The 20,548-nt window shown below is 43.3% G+C and overlaps 1 protein-coding gene across 1 annotated transcript in view; it reads right to left on the bottom strand.

Annotated features, from left to right (window-relative positions):
- Nucleotides 1-14,292: 14,292 nt before the first annotated feature.
- The window catches only part of VPS41 (VPS41 subunit of HOPS complex), a 109,759-nt gene continuing 103,503 nt past the window's right edge, over nucleotides 14,293-20,548 (bottom strand). The window contains exons 26-29 of the mRNA XM_084896414.1: nucleotides 17,416-17,515; nucleotides 17,257-17,301; nucleotides 15,131-15,210; nucleotides 14,293-14,564 (exon numbers count right to left, since the gene is read on the bottom strand). Coding sequence (XP_084752540.1) covers nucleotides 14,484-14,564; nucleotides 15,131-15,210; nucleotides 17,257-17,301; nucleotides 17,416-17,515 — 306 coding nt within the window. The 3' untranslated portion in view covers nucleotides 14,293-14,483. The remainder of the gene's footprint in view (nucleotides 14,565-15,130; nucleotides 15,211-17,256; nucleotides 17,302-17,415; nucleotides 17,516-20,548) is intronic.

Raw genomic sequence — 20,548 nt, 5'->3', positions numbered from 1 at the left:
AACTGTTGGAACACTTCTAGGTTAATTTTGGAAAATTGGTTTAAATCCATTTTTTCCCCTGAAAGGAAACATAAGAAACTATTAAGTGTTTCCTCTTGGACGACAGACCCATGAGGGCAGAGGAGCTGTGGCTGGCAGCTCTAAAATGACCCCACCTCCCAGAATTCTCACCATTGCATAAACCCCTCTTCCCTATAGTAGGCTGCACCTACTGACTTGCCTCTAATGAACAGAATTCAGCAGATGGATGACACTTCCAAACTTAGGTTATAGAAAGACGGTGGTTTCTACCTTGGGTGCTTTCTGTTGCCTTCTCTCTTCTGCTCAGTTGAATTAAGTTGGTTGCTGGTTGCTGCCCTTCACTTAGGCTCATGTGGCAAGGAGCTGAGGAGGCCTGCATCCAATGACCTGTGAGGTCTGGAGGCCTACGAAGGACGAAATCTTGCCCACAGACAAGCAAGTGTGCTAGGAAGAAGTTCTCCTCTAGCAGTGCACTGAGAGGAGACTGGAGTCCCAGTGCTCCTCCAGAGAGACCTTGAGCCAGAGACATCCAGCTAAGTAGCGCCTAGATTTCTGGCCCAAATAAACTGAGACGGTAAGTGTTTTGGTTTGAAAACTGCTATGTTTGAGGTAATTTGTTATGCAGCGGCTAATACAGGAAAAGAGAATGGAAAATATTGTAAGAAGTTGCTTTTTTGTAAAAAAAAAAATTATGCCTTTGTTAGGCAAAATGATTCCTGGTACTTGAACAAGAACTAGGTCCCCATCTTAGGAAGCAAGGCTGACTGCCTGCTCCCCTGGGAGGGGCGGGTCCCTCTCATCGGAAGGGAATGTTCTTGCATAGAGAAGTGGGCCCATTACCTTACTTACTGGTTTGATTATACAGCTCTTGACAACCACAGGGCTCCCGGCTACAAGCCACCTGTGTTGGCAAAGCCACTCGTAAGCCCCAAGCCTTCTTGGATACGAAGACTCCCTTCCTCGCTGCCAACCAAGATGCTGCTTCGGTCCATAAATTCCCTGAATAGTCTCTTGATGTAATTCTGGTGTTGTCAGTTTCTTTGGCCTCTTGGCCTCAGGAAATCCCAACAGCCATCTATGCTGTATGATTTTTTTAAATCTCTATATATGCATCATGTGTATTCTTTAAAATGTTGTAACAGGTGTTATTTAGCAGAGTATGGCAGTTCTGCTAATTGGTTCACTCAACACACATGCCAACACCCTCTATTGCCTTCCTGTACTACAGAATCTGGAAATCTTTAAAAAAAAAAAAAAAAAGTGCAAACCTACTTTTCCCAGACATGCAGCTGTGCACAACTTAGAAGGAAATTTGCAGTTTGAGATGATGGGGCCTTCTGGCAAATCTGTGGGTGGAGATACCCGTCATTCTGCACTAACTGTGGCAGAGGGTCTGTGGTCCAGGTGGAACTTACACTCTAACTCAACATCAGCAGTGCCAAGGGATGGGCTGTGGTGACAATGGAGTTTCCAGTTCTGTACTGTAAAAATGGCGTTCTATATTGGTGCCATTGTTCCTGGTGGGCATAAGGACTTAATTCACTTTAATACTTCTGTCTCCTCTCCCTCTGCTCCTTCCAAATTTTTATTGTTAAATTATATTTAGCTTTTCTTTTGGTATTTTCAAACCTTAACTAATATACATAAAGCTTTACCTTTTAATTTTGGGGGGAGGGGTTCAATCAACTTTATCTTGACTTCCCTTAACCACCCTGTAAAACTGTTCTTTCCACCCATGTTTCCTCCCTTTTGCTTCAGTAAAACACGCAGACTTGAGTTAATCACACTTCTGATTCCATTGGCCTGCACAGGACTTCCTGTTTGTTTTTATTTCTTGTTGGTTTGTCTACTCATTAGCTATTAGGGGCTGTGTCACTGGGGGTGCAGTGCTCTCGGGAATGGCTGCCTCAGTCTCGGTCTTCCTCGCATCTCGGGCTCACTATGCACCTTTCCTTAGTAATTGTCAAATGCCTCCTTGGCGAATTCCCTGCAGGATGGGAACGCCTGCCTCTGAAGTTCTCCTTTCTCCAGGGTCTTGGCTCCTCACTTCCTAGCTGCCTTGGTAGCTCTGAACTCCAGTTAGGGCTCCCCAGTCAGGTGAGACTGTCCACCTCAGTCCATGTTGGACTCTGTGGGGCCTCTCTGCTCTGCATGTGAATTAGCAAATGCTCTGCAGATAGAAAGCTCTGCACGAGGTTCCTTTATCCATAAGTCCTGATGACCTTAGTTCCCTTCAAACAGCTTTGTTTTGTTTTGATGGGAGTTTGGGGGAGATGTTGTTTTCCTGCTTTTATTGTTGGTTATATCAGATGGATATCAGCCACTCTGCCATAGCCAAGCGCAGCTCCTGCAATTAGCTTATAATAAGTTATTCTGTATCTTTTCATTTGGGGTCACAATTGCAATCACACGTTCATCAAGTGAGAAAGTGAATAAATAGGTTGTCCTAGAACATGACCAGATTGCATGATCAAGCAGACATCTTTTTTTTTTTTTTTAAGAACTTGGGATTTTGGAGAATTTTTTAAAAAAAATATAATTTTATTGATTTCAGAGAGGAAAGGAAAGGGAGAGAGATAGAAACATCTATGATGAAAGAGAATCATTGATTGGCTGCCATCTCCACATTCCCCAATGGAGATCGAGCCCGTAACCCAGACATGTGCCCTGACCAAAAAATTGAACCAAGACCTCCTGGTTCATAGGTCGAGGCTCAATCATTTAGCTAATGCCAGCTGGGCTGGCGATTACTTCTTAATTGAAAATTTAGCACTTTTCTCCCATGGTCCTGGCAAGTACTAAACCTCAGATGCCTGAAAAGGGCCTCTGATCTGAAACTCAAGATGAATAAAGGGACAAACACTCCTTCTCACCTAATAACACACAGAAGAGATGCCTGGGGCGGTGGCCATGGAGGTGTGAAAGAGTTCATTATCTGTTAATTCGATAGCAGCTCCCCTCCATTCTCTAGTCTGAAAGGATCCTCTCCTTCCCAACTGAACCAAATGGAGCTGAGTTCAGGCAGCTCCTGTCAGAGGCTGTGCTCAAGCCCTGGAGGTGAGGGGTGGGGAGGAAGGGGGTGATAGGAAATGGGTTCGAATGGGAAGGGAGGCTGGAGAGGGTTTCCCTGCTGAGTGTGTGAGGTAGATTTGTATGATTGAGGGGATTAGCTCTAGCAAGTTTGCTGGAAATTTAACTATTATAAACTAATTGTGGGACCTGGGAGACAGATTGGAGTACAAAACGTGTCCACATCTCCTTAGCACTGCAATGACTGCATGGGCTGGAATCAGCCAATGGTTTTCTAGGTAAAGGACTAGGCCCAGCTTCCCTACGCCAATGTGCCTACCTGTCTATACTGACCACCGGGCTACGGATAGGACCACCTTGGGTTCTCAGTCAAGCTATTCCATGGGTGTGTCTGGTTGACAGGCTATCAGATTTTTTCCAAAGTCTATCCTGGGAGAACAGATGCTTCCTTTCCACACTGGGAGTTTTCCAAACGTGGAGAGGGCGCTCAGGTGATTTCAGCACCTCTGAATGAGAGACTTCCTTACAGATGGAGACCTCTGGAACAGAAAGTAGCAAGGAAAAGGAAGGCAAAGAAAATAAATTTTAAAAGCATCCAGAAACACAGAGGCAATGGCATTTACTACTCATGGAATGGCTCTTCTGTGCCAGGCCCTTTACATCCTCACCACCACCCTTGACAGAGGAACTTATCCCCATTTGACAGGGGAACAAGCTGAGACATCAAGATGTGTAGTCAAGTGTCCAAGGTCCCATAGGCTGCGTGTGGCAGAACCAAGAGGACACACAGAGGCCCCCCCTCCTGAGCCCGAGCTCCTCACTGCGCAGGCTCACGCTCCTCTGGGGTGCAGACCTCAGCGGCCCCCCGAAGTGTCACCATGCCGGGATCTGTAACTACGACAAGGCTGTGACGTTTAGTGTTAACTCTGACAATAAAAGGCTATCCGATTTCCGCTGAACATGAACACTTCCCTAGGAAGCACACAACATTTGTTAAGTTACTTTTGAAAATCACATATGTGGATGGCTTCGTTTTTGTGATCAATGCTCACTATTGTTATACGAATGCACATCCATGGTCGAGTTTTATATAAATTATACCACAGCCACGACCCTCACAAATTTGGGAGGAGAAATAACCATTTACTAATGCCCATGGGAAGTAGAGATAACTTTGTTGTTAACCTCAAGCACTGGGCCCTGCACAACATCTCATTCTGCATGGATCCTATGTAAGTAGCAACCGGCATAGGAACCAGCTGGCCACAAGCCCAGGATCTTCGGATGGCACATGAACTGCATGACCTTTCTCATGCTCTGTGGGAACTCTGCCCACTGGGATCTATAACATTCTGTGCTCCAATTTTAGAACTTTCCGCCTGAGTCTTCGTGAAGTGACAGAAGCCAGGGAGGAAGGAGGGCTGTAGGGAGGGCTGGAAAGGGGCCCATGAGCAAAGAGGCACTCATTCTGGCCCGGCCTGGTGGTCATTAGCTGTGTGGCTTGAGCAAGTCACATAGCCTTTCTGACCTCAGTGTTCAGCCTGTGAAATAAATGTTGATGTGACACGAGATGCCTATATTGCTGGACCATCAGGATTTTGAATATACTAATGTGCTTTTTTTGTATCTCCAAGGAGGGAAGAGAATTTGTACTATTTCCTAAACTTATTTCATGACAAAGGCCCTTGTTTGTTTTTAGCTTGGTAAAAAATTGATGTTTCATGGAAACAGTGGTCTGGAGAGAGCTCGAAAGACTTAATTCTAAAGTTTTAGTTTGCCCTAATGTCTCTCTCTTTTTTTGTGTTTGGAGGCATTTATCCTGTACTCTGTAACAAGCCGTGTCACTTTTGGTAGAATGAACAGAACAGGAAGCCAAGGAGAATTTTCATTCATTCAGCACACATAGAGTGCCTGCCAAGGGCCAGGCTTGTGCCTGCTCTTGGTGTTGAATTATAGAGAAGTGAGACCACGATTGGAGACCTGCGGGACCTCCTGTGCCTGCCTATGGACCATACTACTCACCGGAGGACTCATTTGCCATCTGGGATTTCCAAGGAGTCCCTGAGTGCCCCGATCCGAGATTATGGGTCCATTGCCTTGTTTGAAGGATGTACACTGGGTTGAGCAGGAGAGAGTGGTAATAAGAATAGCCTGGCCAAAACCGGTTTGGCTCAATGGATAGAGCGTTGGCCTGTGGACTTGATTCCTGTCAGGGGCATGTGCCTTGGTTGTGGGCACATTCCCAGTGGGGGCTGTGCAGGAGGCAGCTGGTCAACGATTCTCTCATCGATGTTTCTAACTCTCTATCCCTCTCTCTTCCTCTCTGTAAAAAAAGAAAAAAAAGAAAAAAGAATAGCTTGAACCACTGCATATAGACCAGGGAAAACTGGAAAAGTGTATTCAAGGTGTTAACAATGGTAATTACTAAGTGATGTGGTAATGGGCAACTTCTATGATTTATTATTATTATTATTAGTAGTAGTAGTAGTAGTAGTAGTATTTTTAGTGAACAGGTATACTTTTTGTAATAAGAAAAATAAGCCCAGCCAGTGTGGCTCAGTGTTTGAGCATCAAACTATGAACCAGGAGGTTGCAGTTAGATTTCTGGTCAGGGCACATGCCTGGATTTCAGGCTCAATCCCCAGTAGGGAGAGGGGGATGTGCAGGAGGCAGCCAATCAATGATTCTCTCTCATCATTGATGTTTTTCATACTCCCTCTATCTACCTCTCTAAAATCAATAGAAAGCGAAGAACAGGAATTGAGAGCTATGGCTTCTGTTTTCTGTGCAGCTTTCTCTTAGAGTGCAGGAGGGGGACATCTGTCCTGGACCGCCAGTACAAACCAGGGAGGCCAGCTCCCCACGCTGGAACAGGACAGTGGACAGGATAGGCTACTGTGAGTCGGAAAGGAGGTTGAGTGCTAGACTCACCTGGATTTGAACCTCACACTGCCAGCTCCCACTCTGCCTTGTTTGTCTTGTCTTAAGTAATAGATGGTTTTCAAGTTAAGTGACAATTCTTAATACTTTACATAATAATTACTTTAAAGGTAAAGTTATTTCATCTAAAAACATACCCTAGTGGCTCAAAACAAAAGCAATCCTTGTATTATCTTTCGTAGTACCCCTGGGGTTGACAGTTCAGCGAGGCAGTTCTTATTGGGGATTGTGCTTCAGTGGTGGCTGGGCTGGAGTCACCTTGAAGAGTTCTGTACTCACATGTGTAGTGGTTGGTGCTTGCTGCCTGCTGGTGTCTTAGCTGGGCTGTCATAGGGACCACCTAGACAGAGCTGTGTGTGTGTGTGGGGGGGGGGGGGGGGGGCGGGTGGCCTGGGCTTTTTTAGAGCATGGCAGGGGGGTTCTAAGAGAATAATAGAGCATTTTTGTGACCTGATCTTGGTCACCTCTGCCACATTCTAGTGGTTGAAACAGTAGTAAGAAAAGGATGGGAGACATACTGTGGAGGCCACCTTAGTAACATTTACTAGCAATTCTTCTTTTGTCCTCTGTTTCTTTGATTTAATCCACTCATTCATGAAGTGTGTGAAGAAGGTAGATAATCAGGGTTTTCCAGATCACAACCTGTCCCAAGTATGATGCTGGACATATTCTTATTTTGTACGCATTGCAGTGTGCTTGTGTGTTATGTAAATAGCTGGCAATGGTGGTGATGCTTACATAAGAGTAACATACAACAAAGGGACAGAGTAACTTGGAATCTCTGTAGTTGGACCCAACAGAAGACCTTAGACGCATCCTCATCATTCCAGATGCTGAGCCCACAGAACTGCCAGGGGTATTTTCCTCCAACCCACTGCGACATGCTCTCCTCCAACACTCCTGTCTATTGAAATGGCTGGTGGCTCCTTCCCTTTTCTCTTCATAGGTCATCTGGAGATTTCTTTCGGGAAAATATCACTGTTCACACGTTAATTTTCTGGCTGATGAAAGTTTCCAAATTCTCTTTTTTAAAAGACTTCAGAAACATTTTATTTTCTCTTCTAATGTCACTTAAGATGAACACAATTTTTTATCATTGATTCTAGCAATTTTCTCAACACTGGTCACCAAATGAACAGATTGAAAAAATAGAATTATACGCCTTTCCAAAGAAGGCCAGCCACGCTTTGCCGCCTTCTTAAAAAGTGTACATCCCACAAGCCTGATGATACAGCAAATCCACAGCTTGAGTTGGCGCTGAGAAAAGGCCTTGAAGACCCATTCTAAAAGGGTGTCTTGTCCTTTTTAGTCAAGACTACAAAGTTACACTGGTATTGAAACACATAAAAATAGTAGCTGATAGGACTACTTTCTTTGGTGTCATGGAGAAATACAGAAACCAGCGGCACTCAATACAGCATTTTCCCCAGATCAGAGTGCACCTGGAATTGAATTGTCATTTGGAAGAACCGACGAGACAGTTACAGTCAAGTAAAACACCGAGGGACCTACTATAAATCAGAAGATGGAAAACCACAAGGCATTGTTACTTCTAAGGAGAGAAAACTGATTATTGTAAGAGTCATATCCAGCTATTGCTCATCCTTTAAACATTTTTTTAAATAAATTTTATTTCAGGTGACCAAGTAATGTACATTCTTATAAAAACAGCACAGAAGAAGCCAAAATGTCCCTTTTTCAGTTCTTTCCCCAATGTGTCTCCCGCTCCAGATGTAACTTACTGCTGCTATTTCTGTGCATTCACTTGCTTATGTACATACCTGATGAATGTGATTGCTTTTTGTGTTTGTTTTGTTAATCCTCACCCAAGGATATTTTTCCCATTGATTTTTAGAGTGGAAGGAAGAGAGGGAAGGAGGAAGAGAGAGAAAGATAGACATGAGAGAGAGACACTCTACTGGTTGCCTCCCACACATGCCCCAACCAGGCCGGGAATTGAACCTGCAACCCAGGTACATGACCTTGACAGGAACCAAACCCTTTGGTCTGAGAGCAGACACTCTGACCACACAGAGCACACCAGCCAGGGATGACTGCTTTGTTTTATTGTACACAAATGGAATCATTTAATATCTATATTTTGTGACTATACTTCATAGTGTACCTAAGAGATTGGTGCTTTTTAGCGCTTGGGCTGTTCTCGAGGATCCTATAGCATGGACCAGGGCCGTCAGGCCTTCACTGAGTGATTGCCATTTACAATTGTAAATGGCACAAGTGTGGGAATTTCTCTAGGATTGAATTGCTGCGATGAGGCTATGTATATACTTTTAATTTTAATTAATGTTGCCAAATTACCTTCCAAAAAACTGTGACCAATTTACGCCTCCAACCAACAGCATGTAAATGTATTTTTCCCTGTACCCTTGCCAGCAGTCTTGGCCAATTTCATTGCATTTCCCTAAGTATTAGTGCGATTGGGCTTCTTCTATCTGTTGTCTGCCATTTGTTTTATCATTTCAGTGACTTGCTTCTTTCTATCTGTTGTCATTTTCTTATTTGAGTTGTTTGGCTCTTTTCTTTTTTCTTCCTAAAATTAATCTTAGTTGATTATATGCTCTCGATATTGAGAGGAATTTCTAAAGTTCTGGAAGGTAGGAATCGTGTCTTAATCCTTTCTGTCTCCCTTGGACCTGCCGCTGTGCTACATGATTTTTGTGGTGTTTATGAAGTTAAAATCCATTTTTGGTTACGCCTCAGCCACTGTGAGATTGCAAAGCCACATAAAAAAGTAGACACAGCATAGTAACTAGACCGAAAGTTAATATTCTGACAAGGGCCAGCCCTGTGCAGAAATAGCTGGTCAGGAAATAAAAGGAGGATTCGAACACATTTTTTATGAGGAAACTGGCACATTCTTTGTATTAGAAATTCAAACAGGAGCAAGGGAGGAAAGCCCCAAAGAAAGCTGCGTTCAAGGGCAGACTCACAGTGGGACACATGCCATCAGGAAGGCTGCGGATGAACAGGCTGGAGCTGGCTGCGAGGCTTTCATCCTCGGTTGTCAAGACAACTCAGCTCCAGCAGACTCTGTCCGCAGCATCCTCCAGCAGCCTCAGCCTGCCTGCTGCTCACAGAGGCCCTTTGACTCTTCATGTGGCCTGCCTCAGTAGACCGAGTTTCCACATGGCGATCTGATACAGAGCTGGCCACATGACTCCATGCCCATGACCGGACAGCCTGCAGCGCTCCCCGACTCCCCTGCCCATCTCCCCCAAAGCCCTCTTCCGGCCTCTCCGACATCTCTGGATGCCAAAGAGTTTCCCTGACCTTCCCAAGCCAATCCGTTTTCTGTTCCAGCCCGCTCATCACTGAGGATTATGCTCATGCTCACAAACACTGCTGGTGACAGTCAGATGAACAGAGTCTTTCTGGGAGGCAATTTGATAATATGTTTCAAAAACCTTAAAGATGAGCATATTTTGTGCTGAGGATTTATTGTAAGGACATCATGCAACAAAGATATCTATCATCTATAGATATATAATCTATTCTCTGTGTCCATGAGCTATCAACTTTTATCTTAACCCTGCTCCCAGGACAGCACATGGAGCTCAGTAGTCTTATGTGTGAGGATGTAGATTGTGAAAATTTGGAGGTTTATTTTTAATAGGTTTATATGAGTTATTTAATGTACTAGTATTAAAAAATGTATTCACTCGAACGCTTACTTCTATTTTCAGCCTCCTCCCCATTCTCAATGCCAATCTTTCTGTTTAGAATGGGTCTTTTACCCAGAGGCTCCAAGGGTATGCGTATGAACCAGTTTGGGCCAATCACCCTTAATAAAGAGAATTTCCTGGAACTATTGAGAGAGGGCTCTCTTTCCTCTGAGCTGTGGCCTCAGATGGACACTAAATGCATTTCTAGGAAAAACATTAGCTAGGTCTCTTGAGGTTAGTATGTGTTTTCCATTCAGGGACATCACCATTTGTTACCAAGAAAATAAAGTTTCCATTGTTTTTCTGGCCTCAAGGAAAAATTATATTCATAAACTCTTACCTGTGGATACTGCCAGTACCATGCTGCTGAGGTTATTAAGCTCATTTTTTATGTCAATTGAATATAAGAAATTAGAGGCACTTTTTGGGGGAAAACGTACAATCCATGATGTTCCGGTGACCTTGAAGTAGTAACCTAACTATCTACTAAGGATGCAGCCTTTAGTAGAAGGTCATTGAAAGGTTACTTGGCAGAGAATCAAAGATGTTTCAGACAGGACTGAGGCTGCTGTTGAGTTGTACAGAGGAAAGCAAGCTAAAAACGAAGCAGTTGAGCTCCTTGGTGGATCTGCCATATTTTGCATCGAATAAAATGGTGTGCCATGGGAAACTGCCAATTTCATGAGCACTTTCTGGAGGACCATGAAGTGGAATAATTCTTCCATGGCCTGGCTCTGGGTTTGGTTAGCAAGATAAGAGGACTAGACAGTGACAACCCTTAGCCAAGTTGTTCCAGCACCCTTTGGGGAGCATTTAAGTCAAATATAAATTCAGAGCCTACTGTATTTAACATACTTTGCTAGGCCTTAGCAAGGAGGCTCAGTTGGTTGGAGCATTGTCCTCTACACCAAAAGATTGCAGGTACGATTCCCAGTCAGGGCACATACCTGAGTTCGATCTCCAGTTGGGGCACGTACAGGAGCCAACCAATCCATGTTTTCTTTCACATCGAAGTTTCTCTCTCTCCTCTCTCTCTCTCTCTCTCTCTCCCCCTACCTCCCTCCTTTCCTCTCTCTCCAAAAAGCAAAATATATCCTTAGGTGAGAAGCACTTTTTTAGTTGAGGTACAGAACACTCTTTAGGTTTCATTCTTCATTTTATTCCTGTGACAGGATAGCATGTTGGCGGAGATTTAAAAACAAAATAGAATAAAAATCTAGAGGCTGGGATGGCACAGAATCACAGACCCACTTACACCTGACTGACACTTGCGGCATTCTGGGTCTCAGCCACTATTTTTGTAAAAGGAAGATAACAGCACTTATCTCATGGACTTATTGTAACAATTTCAGGAGCGAATACGTGTGCCTGGAAGATAGAACTGAAGGTGAAGGGACATTCTAATTACGTATTGAGGGTACAACTTTGAATAACTGGCCATCTAAAGTCAGCTACAGCCAGCTGTCTTTTGGTAACAGTCCTCTTCAGGTTGTTCTGGTCCATCTGCCATGTATCTGTAAAACACTTACTAAGCCTTCGAAGTGTGGCAACCCCTTTCCATGGGCCCTGAGGTATACAGAGGAAGGAAACAGACTTTGCCTCCCAGCGACCCCATCTAGTGGAGCAGATGGGCCCTTTGATAAGGAAGACATGTTATGGCAGAGAAATGTACAAGCTGCTAGGTGAGCACCGAAAGGGAGAGGCGTTCATCACAACACAGAGAGAGGATCGTGCCTGGAGCTTTGGACTATCGTGAACCACAAGGACCACTTGAACAGAGCTGAGGGCAGACTGAATGAGGATTGACTCAAGATTAGACTATCACAGGGGCTAACATGTCTTGCCTTCCGCTATTAGATTTGGGCCAGAGTAGAGTACAGTAGATGCAGAATTAACTCTACTTTACTCTACTAGTCAGTGAACATAGATTTGAATGTTTTTTACATTCATCCCAGGTGCATAACTAGGCACTAGGGACAAACATAGAATTGACACTCCATGCTATCTGGGAATTAATAGTCTAGTGGTAATCAAATGAAAAATTAAATAATTTCGAAAATTCAAGAGTATTGCAAACATCTAGGTTGCTATAGAGACACCTCACAGGGAAGCTAGCCTTATCTGGAAAGGCAGAGAAGGCTACACTAGGGAAGCGAGGTTGAAGATGAGGAATTGGCGAGGAGGCCTTGTGAGAGTATCTCCCTCTTCTGCTTGTCACGACTTTCTCAGACCTTCTTACTAATGGAGGAGAGTGGTCTCTCCCCTCACCCCCACCCCCACCCCCACCCCCACCCCCACCCTCACACACACACCGCTGACAGCATTCACAGCTGAGCAGCACGATGTGAGAATACAACTAAAGGTGCTGCTCAAATCCTGCCAGGGTTCTCTTAGGCTCATCCGTCTGTTCCTCTGGAGTGCAGAGGAGAAGTATATTGTGGAGCCACCTCCCCCGGGCAGTGAGCTTCATCTCCGCAGGTTGCCTGAGGGTCTGTTTCTCAGAGATGCTGCTGCCCAGCACATCAGCCTCCCAGTCCTGGGACCCTCCCCATCAACTCTCCATTGTGCCCAAGCTTAGTGTGACTTGTGCTTCTCTTATGAGCAGCTAAGTCCTGACTAATGTGGTCATATTACTGAATGTTTGTACAAGTGAAAGTATCTACTTTGAACCTAAACCTTAGCATAAGCACAGACTTAGGTTCTGTGCTTCTTGAAGTCAAAAAGAACCTTAAAAAAGCTACCTATGTTGAAATGAACTTCAAATGAGAGTGAACACATTATCTACAGGTATTTTACCAAGCTCTTAAGAGCACCTCTCCTCGGTTTTTGGAATTAGAAATGCATGTTCCCGAGTATTCCCACATTGTTTTACCTAAACAGACAATTCCTGCTCTACTCTCATCGATACATTTGGGAGCCTGGAACCAGAGAGTCCGAGAGAAAGCACGTTAAGCAATACCTAGGGAAATGGTGGAGACATCTGGCATTTTGGGAAGAGACCCAGCATGTGAGTGGGCTCAATGGCGTGCGTGGTGTTTTTCAGAAGTGCAGGAGTGGGCCCTCGGACAGGGAGCGGCAGCAGGTCCCTGTGGCTGAGACAGTCCGTTTATGCAACAAGGGATGATGTGTTCGTTTGTTGGGGTACATTAAAAGAACACCACACAATGATGGCTTACACAGGAGAAATGCATTTCCTCACAAATATGGAAACTGAAAGTCCAAGAACAAGGTTCCCTGGGGTTTTATGTCTTCTGAGGCCTCTCTCTTTAGCTTGCAGATGGCTACCTTCTCACTGTGTCCTCCCACGGGCTTTCCTCTCTGCAGGCACAAGTCTGTGTCAAACAGAATTTCCTCCTCTCATAAAGAAGCCAGTCATATTGGATTAGGGCCCACCCAGGTGACTTTATTTTACCTTAATTACCTTCAGGGACCTGATCTCCAAATACAGTCATCTTTAGAGGTACTGGGGATTAGGAATTCAGCATATAAGGTTTTTTGGGGGAAACAGTTTAGCCTATAACATATATGGAAACATACTCAAACTCATTTCCCTTTTAGAAAGTGACAAGAAATGTTGGACCCTGGCTAGTGTGCTAAGTGGTTAGAGCACCTGCCCCTACACTGAAGAGTCACATGTACCTGGGTTGCAGGTTCCATCCCTGGCCTTGGTAGGGGCGTGTGCAGGAGCCAACCATTCAATGTGTCTCTCTCACATTGATGCTTATCTCTCTTTTTCTCTAAAAATCAATGGGAACAATATCCTCGGTTGAGGATTAACAACAACGAAAAGTAAATTACAATAATAAGAAAAAAAGGCAATGTTGGCTAATCTGGCAAAAAAAAAAAAAAAAAAAAAGCTATAAAATGGTCTGATGGGAGAGACAAATGGATATTACCTGGAAAGGGGGGAGAGACAAATGGATCTTACGTGGGGAGGGGGCGGTGGAGAGGGATTAGAGAAGGGAGCCTGTAGTGACACTAAAATAATAAGCCAGGCTCAGTTTTTGAGCACCAACCTATGAACCAGGAGGCCACAGTTTGATTCCCAGTCAGGGCACATGCAGAAACCTAACCATGGCCCATCACACTCTCAGGTGCTCAAAGTCTCTTCCATTCCTTCTGAGGGTGCCAGATTTGTTGACTGAAGCTGTTCAACCCAATAAAGGTGAGGCTTTCACATGGGCAGAGCCGACCTTTATTCAACCGACAGATGCTGGGTGCCTTCCAGGGCCAGGCTCCGCTAGTCACCGGGACACACAGAACATGGGATCAGTCACTATGACATTGCATGATGTCACCTGCTCATGTCACCCAGATGTCACTGAATAAGTGACAATTTGCGCAATGTTTCATTAAACACCTATTAAGAAAATAACCGCAGTGGATGACAGAAGAAAAGCCAGATCCAGAACAAAAAAATTGAAGAGCCTGCAGAACAAGGTCCAATGAGCAAGGAACTGGCTGGAGAGCCACACTGGCGGTGCTCAGACAATTTTACTAGGATCTACAACTTCATTTCCAACTCCCACACTTAACGTCTCCATTCCTAAACAAAGAGTGAATTAAACAAATAAATGAAGAAATATTAACCATGGACCCAAATATTTCAAGGCATGGATGGGGGGAAAAAACATCTTTATCAATTGCAAATGCAAAGAGAAAACTCCAGTAGACAAGATGAAAGTTTTTTTGAGCACAGCATAAACATGTACAAAACTCTTAACAGCACGGGTATCAACAAATGCTTCTGTTACTGCAAAAACCATCTTCAAAAGAGCGGCGAGAAAGAGACCCACAAGCAGAACGGAGCTATTTTTTCATCTCCAAAATGGTGCTTCCTGGTCCCCGGTGCTTAGCACTGCAGATGTTGCAGAACTGTGCCTGAGAGGTCTAAAATGTAATTAAAAAAACACAGGTTACAAAAGTATATATATCTATATCTATATCTATCTATCTATATCTTTTCTTCCTATTTTCACATTCAGAAATATTATGGCAGAATCAGCCTGGGGGCAGTGGGAAGCTATGAAATGCCACTCCCTTTTCCTGGACATTATTGCTGGTTCACATAAGATTTTCAACAGCTAAACAAGTATAATGTGACAGAGGAACATGACTTGGCACTAGGAAACAGCAGTGTCATGGTACTGAAATCAGGTTGAGAAAGTTGTACAGGACATTCTCATACAGTGGTTCTCACTGTATCTCACGTGTCCATAGCTCTATAGCTCAATAGTCATCAGTCTTCCCTGAACAAGTTCACTTAAATGAATATGATTTTATAATGGTATACTAAACATTTTTACATTTGAGAATTAGATGAACTTTTTTTATGTGATATAAAACTATATTATAATTTTGACAACGCACAGAGCCATAAATGACAAGCTAGAATGTTGAGCATATCCCTCTGACTGCACCCATTTTAGCTGATGGCGGCCTAGCTGCCCACTCACCATGCTGGGCACAGGCAGGCACTCCTTGTGGAACATGTGCCGGCAATGGAAGACCACCATGCTGAAGGGCTTGGCTGCATCTGGGGGAAGAGGACAGGAAAGGAGAAGGGCTCAACGCAACAAGCAGATCAGAGACTTTCAAACCAGTCTTCTTTTTGTTCTACTTTACAATCCCCCTTCCCTTTGGCAACCATCAACTTTCTCTCTCTCTCTCTCTCTCTCTCTCTCTCTCTCTCTCTCTCTCTCTCTCTCTGTGTGTGTATATTAGATCTGTCTGTTTTGTTCATTCACCTGTTTGTGTGTGTTCTTTTAAGATTCTACATATAAGTGAAATCATATGGTATTTTTCTTTCTTTCTGATTTACTTAATTTAGCATAATACCCTCTATATCTATCCATGTTGTCACAAATGGAAAGATTTCATTCCTTTTTATAACTGAGTCATATATCATTATATATACGTCTTTATCCATTCATCTATTGATGGACATGTAGCTTTCATATCTTGGCTATTGTAAATAATGTTGCAATGAACATAGGGGTGCATACATCTTTTTGAATTAATGTTGTTGTTTTTTCAGGCCAATACACAGAAGTGGAATTGCTGGGTCATTTGGCAGTTCTATTTATAATGTTTTTGCGGAATCTCCATATTTTTTCCATAGTGTCTGTACCGATTTATAAACCCAACGGTGCACAAGGGTCCCCTCTTCTCCATATCTTCGCCAACACTTGTTTCTTGTTGATTATTTAAAAGCCATTCTGACATTTGTGGGATGATATCCCATTGTGGTTTTAATTAACATCTCCCTAATAATTAGTGATTTTCAGTATCTTTTCATATTTCTGTTGGTCATCTGTATGTCTTCTTGGGAGAAATGTCTATTCAGGTCTCTTGCCCATTTAAAAGATGTCTTTATTGATATTTTAGATAAAGACAAAGGGAGGAGGAGTAAGAGAAATTATCGATGTGAGAGAAACACTGATTAGTTGCCTTTTGAATGCACCCCGAATGGGGACCAAACCTGCAATGTGGGCTTGTGCCCTGACTGGGAATTGAACCAGTGACCTTTTGGTGCATGGAAAGATGCTCAATCACTGACAGGGCCTCTGCCCATTTTTTAATCAGCTTGTTTGGTTTTCTTAGTGGTAAGTTGTATGAGTTCCTTATATATTTTAGATATGAACCCCTTACTGGATGTATCATTTGCGAACATCTTCTCTAATTCAGTAGGCTGTCTTATTATTTTGTTGGAGTTTCCTTCGCTGTGCAAAATTTTTTCAGTTTGATATAGTCCCATTTGTTAATATTTTCTTTTGTTGCCCTTGCTGGAGGAGACACATCCCAAAAGATATTGCTAAGAGTGATGTCGAAGAGTTTGCTACCTATGTTTTCTTCCAGGAGTTTTATGGTATCAGTACTTTAAGTCGTTAATCCATTTGGAGTTTATTTTTACATATGGTCCAATTTCATTTTTTTGCATGTTAGTTTTCCTCAACGCCACTTATTTAAGAGATTGTCTTTACCCCATTGTATAATTTTGCTTCCTTTGTTGTAGACTAATTGACCATATAAGCAAGTTTATTTCTGGGATCTCTATTTTATTCCACTGATCTATATGTTTTTATGCCAATACCACACTTTTTGATTACTGTAGTTTTGTAGTACAGAATGCATCAGAAGAAAAACAATTTAAAGGCAAGGGAAAGCTACCCATAAGAAAATGTCCCACATACAAATATGGTTCTTCAACCTTGGAATTTAAACACCTTGATGGTAGGCCTTCATTTTATTTTGTTTTATTTTGAGCAGTGCTTCTCAAAGTATGGCCCCTGAAGCAGTTGCATCAACATCACCTGGGAACTTGTTAGAAATGCAAATTCTTATGTCACACCCTGGAATGACTGGGTGGGTAAGACAGGCATTGTGGGTTTTACAAGCCTGTCAGGTGAGGCCAATTTACTCAACACTTTGAGAATGGCACCATCAGAATGCAACTGAGGAGAGCTGTGGGCTGAAAATCTTTTCTAAACTTGACTGTCCTGAAAGTTATATAATTTTATAAAAATTCCACTCAGTATTAACACCTAGTTGGGGGTTTCTTTTCCCCTCCTAAAAATCTCACCTGATGGAAGAATAGGGGCCAGGCACGATTCACAGATGTTTTCCTCTGCAAGGAAACACACACACACATGAGATCCCACAAGGTTTCTGGCTTCTCCCGCTCTGTCTCTTCCCCAGGGAAGGCACACAGTTCCAACAGGATTACTGCCACTTTACCCACCGTCGACCAGAATGCCTTTCATCTGAGTTCGATGCATTTTCTTCAGTAACGACAGAGAGTCCGCCACGAGAATCTTCTTGCAGCCTTCACGAAGCAGGATCTAATGTGCACATTGTAAAAGAAATGGCATCTTAAAAGACTCTACAGTTGGGGGAGAGGGGGCCTCTTACTGGGGATTCAGGAAATCGCTTTCTTTAAAATACTCCCAAGAGGCACTCGTGGGCTCCCTGCTCTCAGTCCCCTCTTCCCTCCAAGCCACTGCCAGACCCACCTTCCCGCCTCCATTCAGTCATGACTGCAGTTTGTCTTATGGATGTCCGGTGATGCCTGTAGTGCTGTGGAATCAGATACCAAGCCAAAGTCTGGCGCAGGAGGCCCTCTGTTAACCACCCCTACTGCTGTCTCACAGGTCTTCCTGATACACACTCTCTCTGGCAGAGCTTGGCCCCCACATGACTTGGTCATTCCAAGCCCCAGGTCTTTGCCCAGGATGGAAAACCTGCTATTGCAAATTAATTTATTTCATAAATCCTTCTACTTCCTGCACAGATATTTCACTGTACTGACTCTCTATATTAGGCAGAAGAAATGGAGCAATAAATTAAACAGATAGGATCTCTGTCCTTAAACCCCCTCAGGGTGCAAACCATTTAGCAATTAATGTGATGTGTAATTGATTATATTAATTCTCAAATTTGGTAATTCTGTAAGGGCTGGCAACTGAAAACCAACCACAGATAGTAAATATTCTGTCACAAGACTCACTTTCTCCCCTTCTTCCCAGTGCTGTACTCCTTGCTTATGTGTTTTTCCCGTTAGGTCACAGGCTTACTGATTTCCCCTCTCTGCCTGGAGAACGACAGAGCTAACCCTTCAGCAGCCCGGAAGTGAGGATGCAGGGAGCAGAGGTCAAATGCCCGTTTTGATTGATAGCGACTTTGTTTCAGAGCTGGGAAGACAAAACTGTCCACCTGCTTTTAAGCAGGTAAGAGGCAACCTACCTTACCTTTCAAACCCATTCTGCTGTGAGCCTCCACCCTATTCTGGGTTTTCTTAGGAATTTTATTAGACATTAAGAGAGGCTGTGTGACAAGCCAGATGCCACTTTTACAAAAACTCGCTGCTTTTCAAAGAGGGAGACACTCCAGGCCTGAGGGCAGAGGGTCTGGTGCAGGGCCTGTGGCTTCCTGACGTGTTTCTGTGCACGTTCCATGCGCTGCCGTGGAAACCCACATGATGACGACAGGGCCGCCTCACTGCAGCTCAGCTCTGCTTCACAGCGTTTTCCTTTCTTGTGTTCAGGCCGCAGGGAAGGGAAGGAGGGAATGACCGACTTGGTCCTCCACTCCCAGTTGTCTACAGTACCTGGTGCTCCTCTCACACCCTACAGAGCCCTGGCGTAGGGTGAACGCAGCCACAGGGCTTTCCCCTAACGATATGAAGGGGCTAATCTCCAGGAAAGCAAACCTGATGTACAGATTAAAAGTTTTACACCCGCCATTTCCAGCACTCGTGAGCAGGAAATAACCAATGGTAATACTATTTCTACATTAACTGAGGCACTGTGTTGGATTTTTCAGATTCATTAAAAAAAAACAAAAAAAAAAAAACAAAAAAAAAACACAAGACATTAAAATCAGAAAAAATAAATACAGTAAGAATGATAGCTGAGAAATACTCCTGTAAGTAAACTTTATGAAAATTTATAAGCAAACACTATAAAGCTCCTTCACCTCAGATACCAAAATAAAAATGTAAGGAGAAGTGTCAATCACTGTATCTTTGTAAAATGTTTCAGAAAGAGTGAGGTGGCTGTGTGAAGTCTATTGCAGGAATAATACAGGAGAGGGCAGACCTGGCAGGGTAGACATTCTTGCACAGATCTTTTGTGGACCTGCTTTTTACCGTTAGAGTAAATAGAAGGGAAATTGCTATGTCATGGAGTAGATGTTTAATTTTTTAAGTAACTGTCAAGTAGTTATACCATTTTACATTTCCACATATTAAGCTTTGATATCTGATAAATCTACTCTTCTTATTCTTCTTGGATAATCTTAGCCTTTTACTTTTTATATATAACTAGAACCTGGGTGGGGTCACTCAGCCTGGCCTGCGCACATCCCCAAGGGGACCCAGGTTGCGAGAGGGTGCAGGCCAGGCCTCGGGGACCCCACTGGTGTATGATGGGAGCTGGGGAGGGACCGCGGGAGGTTGGCTCCAGGGCATTTCCGGCCTGTCTCGCCCAGTCCTGCCCCGCTGGCCACCTTCTAATTAATTTCCTTTCAATGTGCACAAATCCATGCACCGGATCACTGGTAAACACATAAGAAGCCAATAATCTAGAAGCTTAGTCTCTGCTACTCCAGAGGGCTACCATAGCAACAACATCCCCTTTCTACTTTGGGTTTGCTCTCAGTGTTTCCTGGCACCTGTTCCTATCTCTGTTGGAATCAGCTATGAAATCAAAATAAATCCTCTTTTAATATCCTAGTTAACAATCTTTTTTAACAATAAGGGAGTATTCAATTTAGTCTATCATGTATCCAAAAAGCTAAAGCTTCTCTGGTTTAGAAAAATTAATTTCTAGTTTATATACTGTTGACCATGTTAAGCGAAGCAAATACTTATCAACATAGATTACGTTTATTTTTACTCTCTTTTAAATCTGTTATACTTGAACTCTTAAATTTTAGTCTTTATCACTGACCTTGACATTTGGTCAAATGAACTTTTATTTCTTATTGACTTTAGATGTTAACATTTTAATTAGATCTACAAGGACTTTCTTTTTTTATGGTCATGCTGGCTGTTTCCCCATATCTTCCTCTCAGACTTTACAGAACTTGCAGATACATTTTGTGACATTTTTCAGAGTATTTGTATTATAGGCTACATAAGTTAAGCTGAGAAGGAGTTTTAAGGATCTATCATCTCTCTCCCTCAAGAGTAGTCTTTGTTTTCCAAAGGATGCCTACTGGCCTTTCAAAGATCAAATCATTCTCTGCTCAGCAAAATCTTTCTTGCCTATTTCCTCCTGTTTATCTCGGTTTCCTATTTTATTCTGTGTAGGGTCACCTCTGATATTACTTCCAGAAAATAAAATCAGTTTGAAACTTCTTTACTGTGTCATCTA

Source organism: Pipistrellus hanaki (genome assembly GCF_964339955.1).
Source record: "Pipistrellus hanaki genome assembly, chromosome: 10".
Taxonomy (NCBI): Eukaryota; Metazoa; Chordata; class Mammalia; order Chiroptera; family Vespertilionidae; genus Pipistrellus; species Pipistrellus hanaki.
This window is presented reverse-complemented; position numbering and strand designations above follow the sequence as displayed.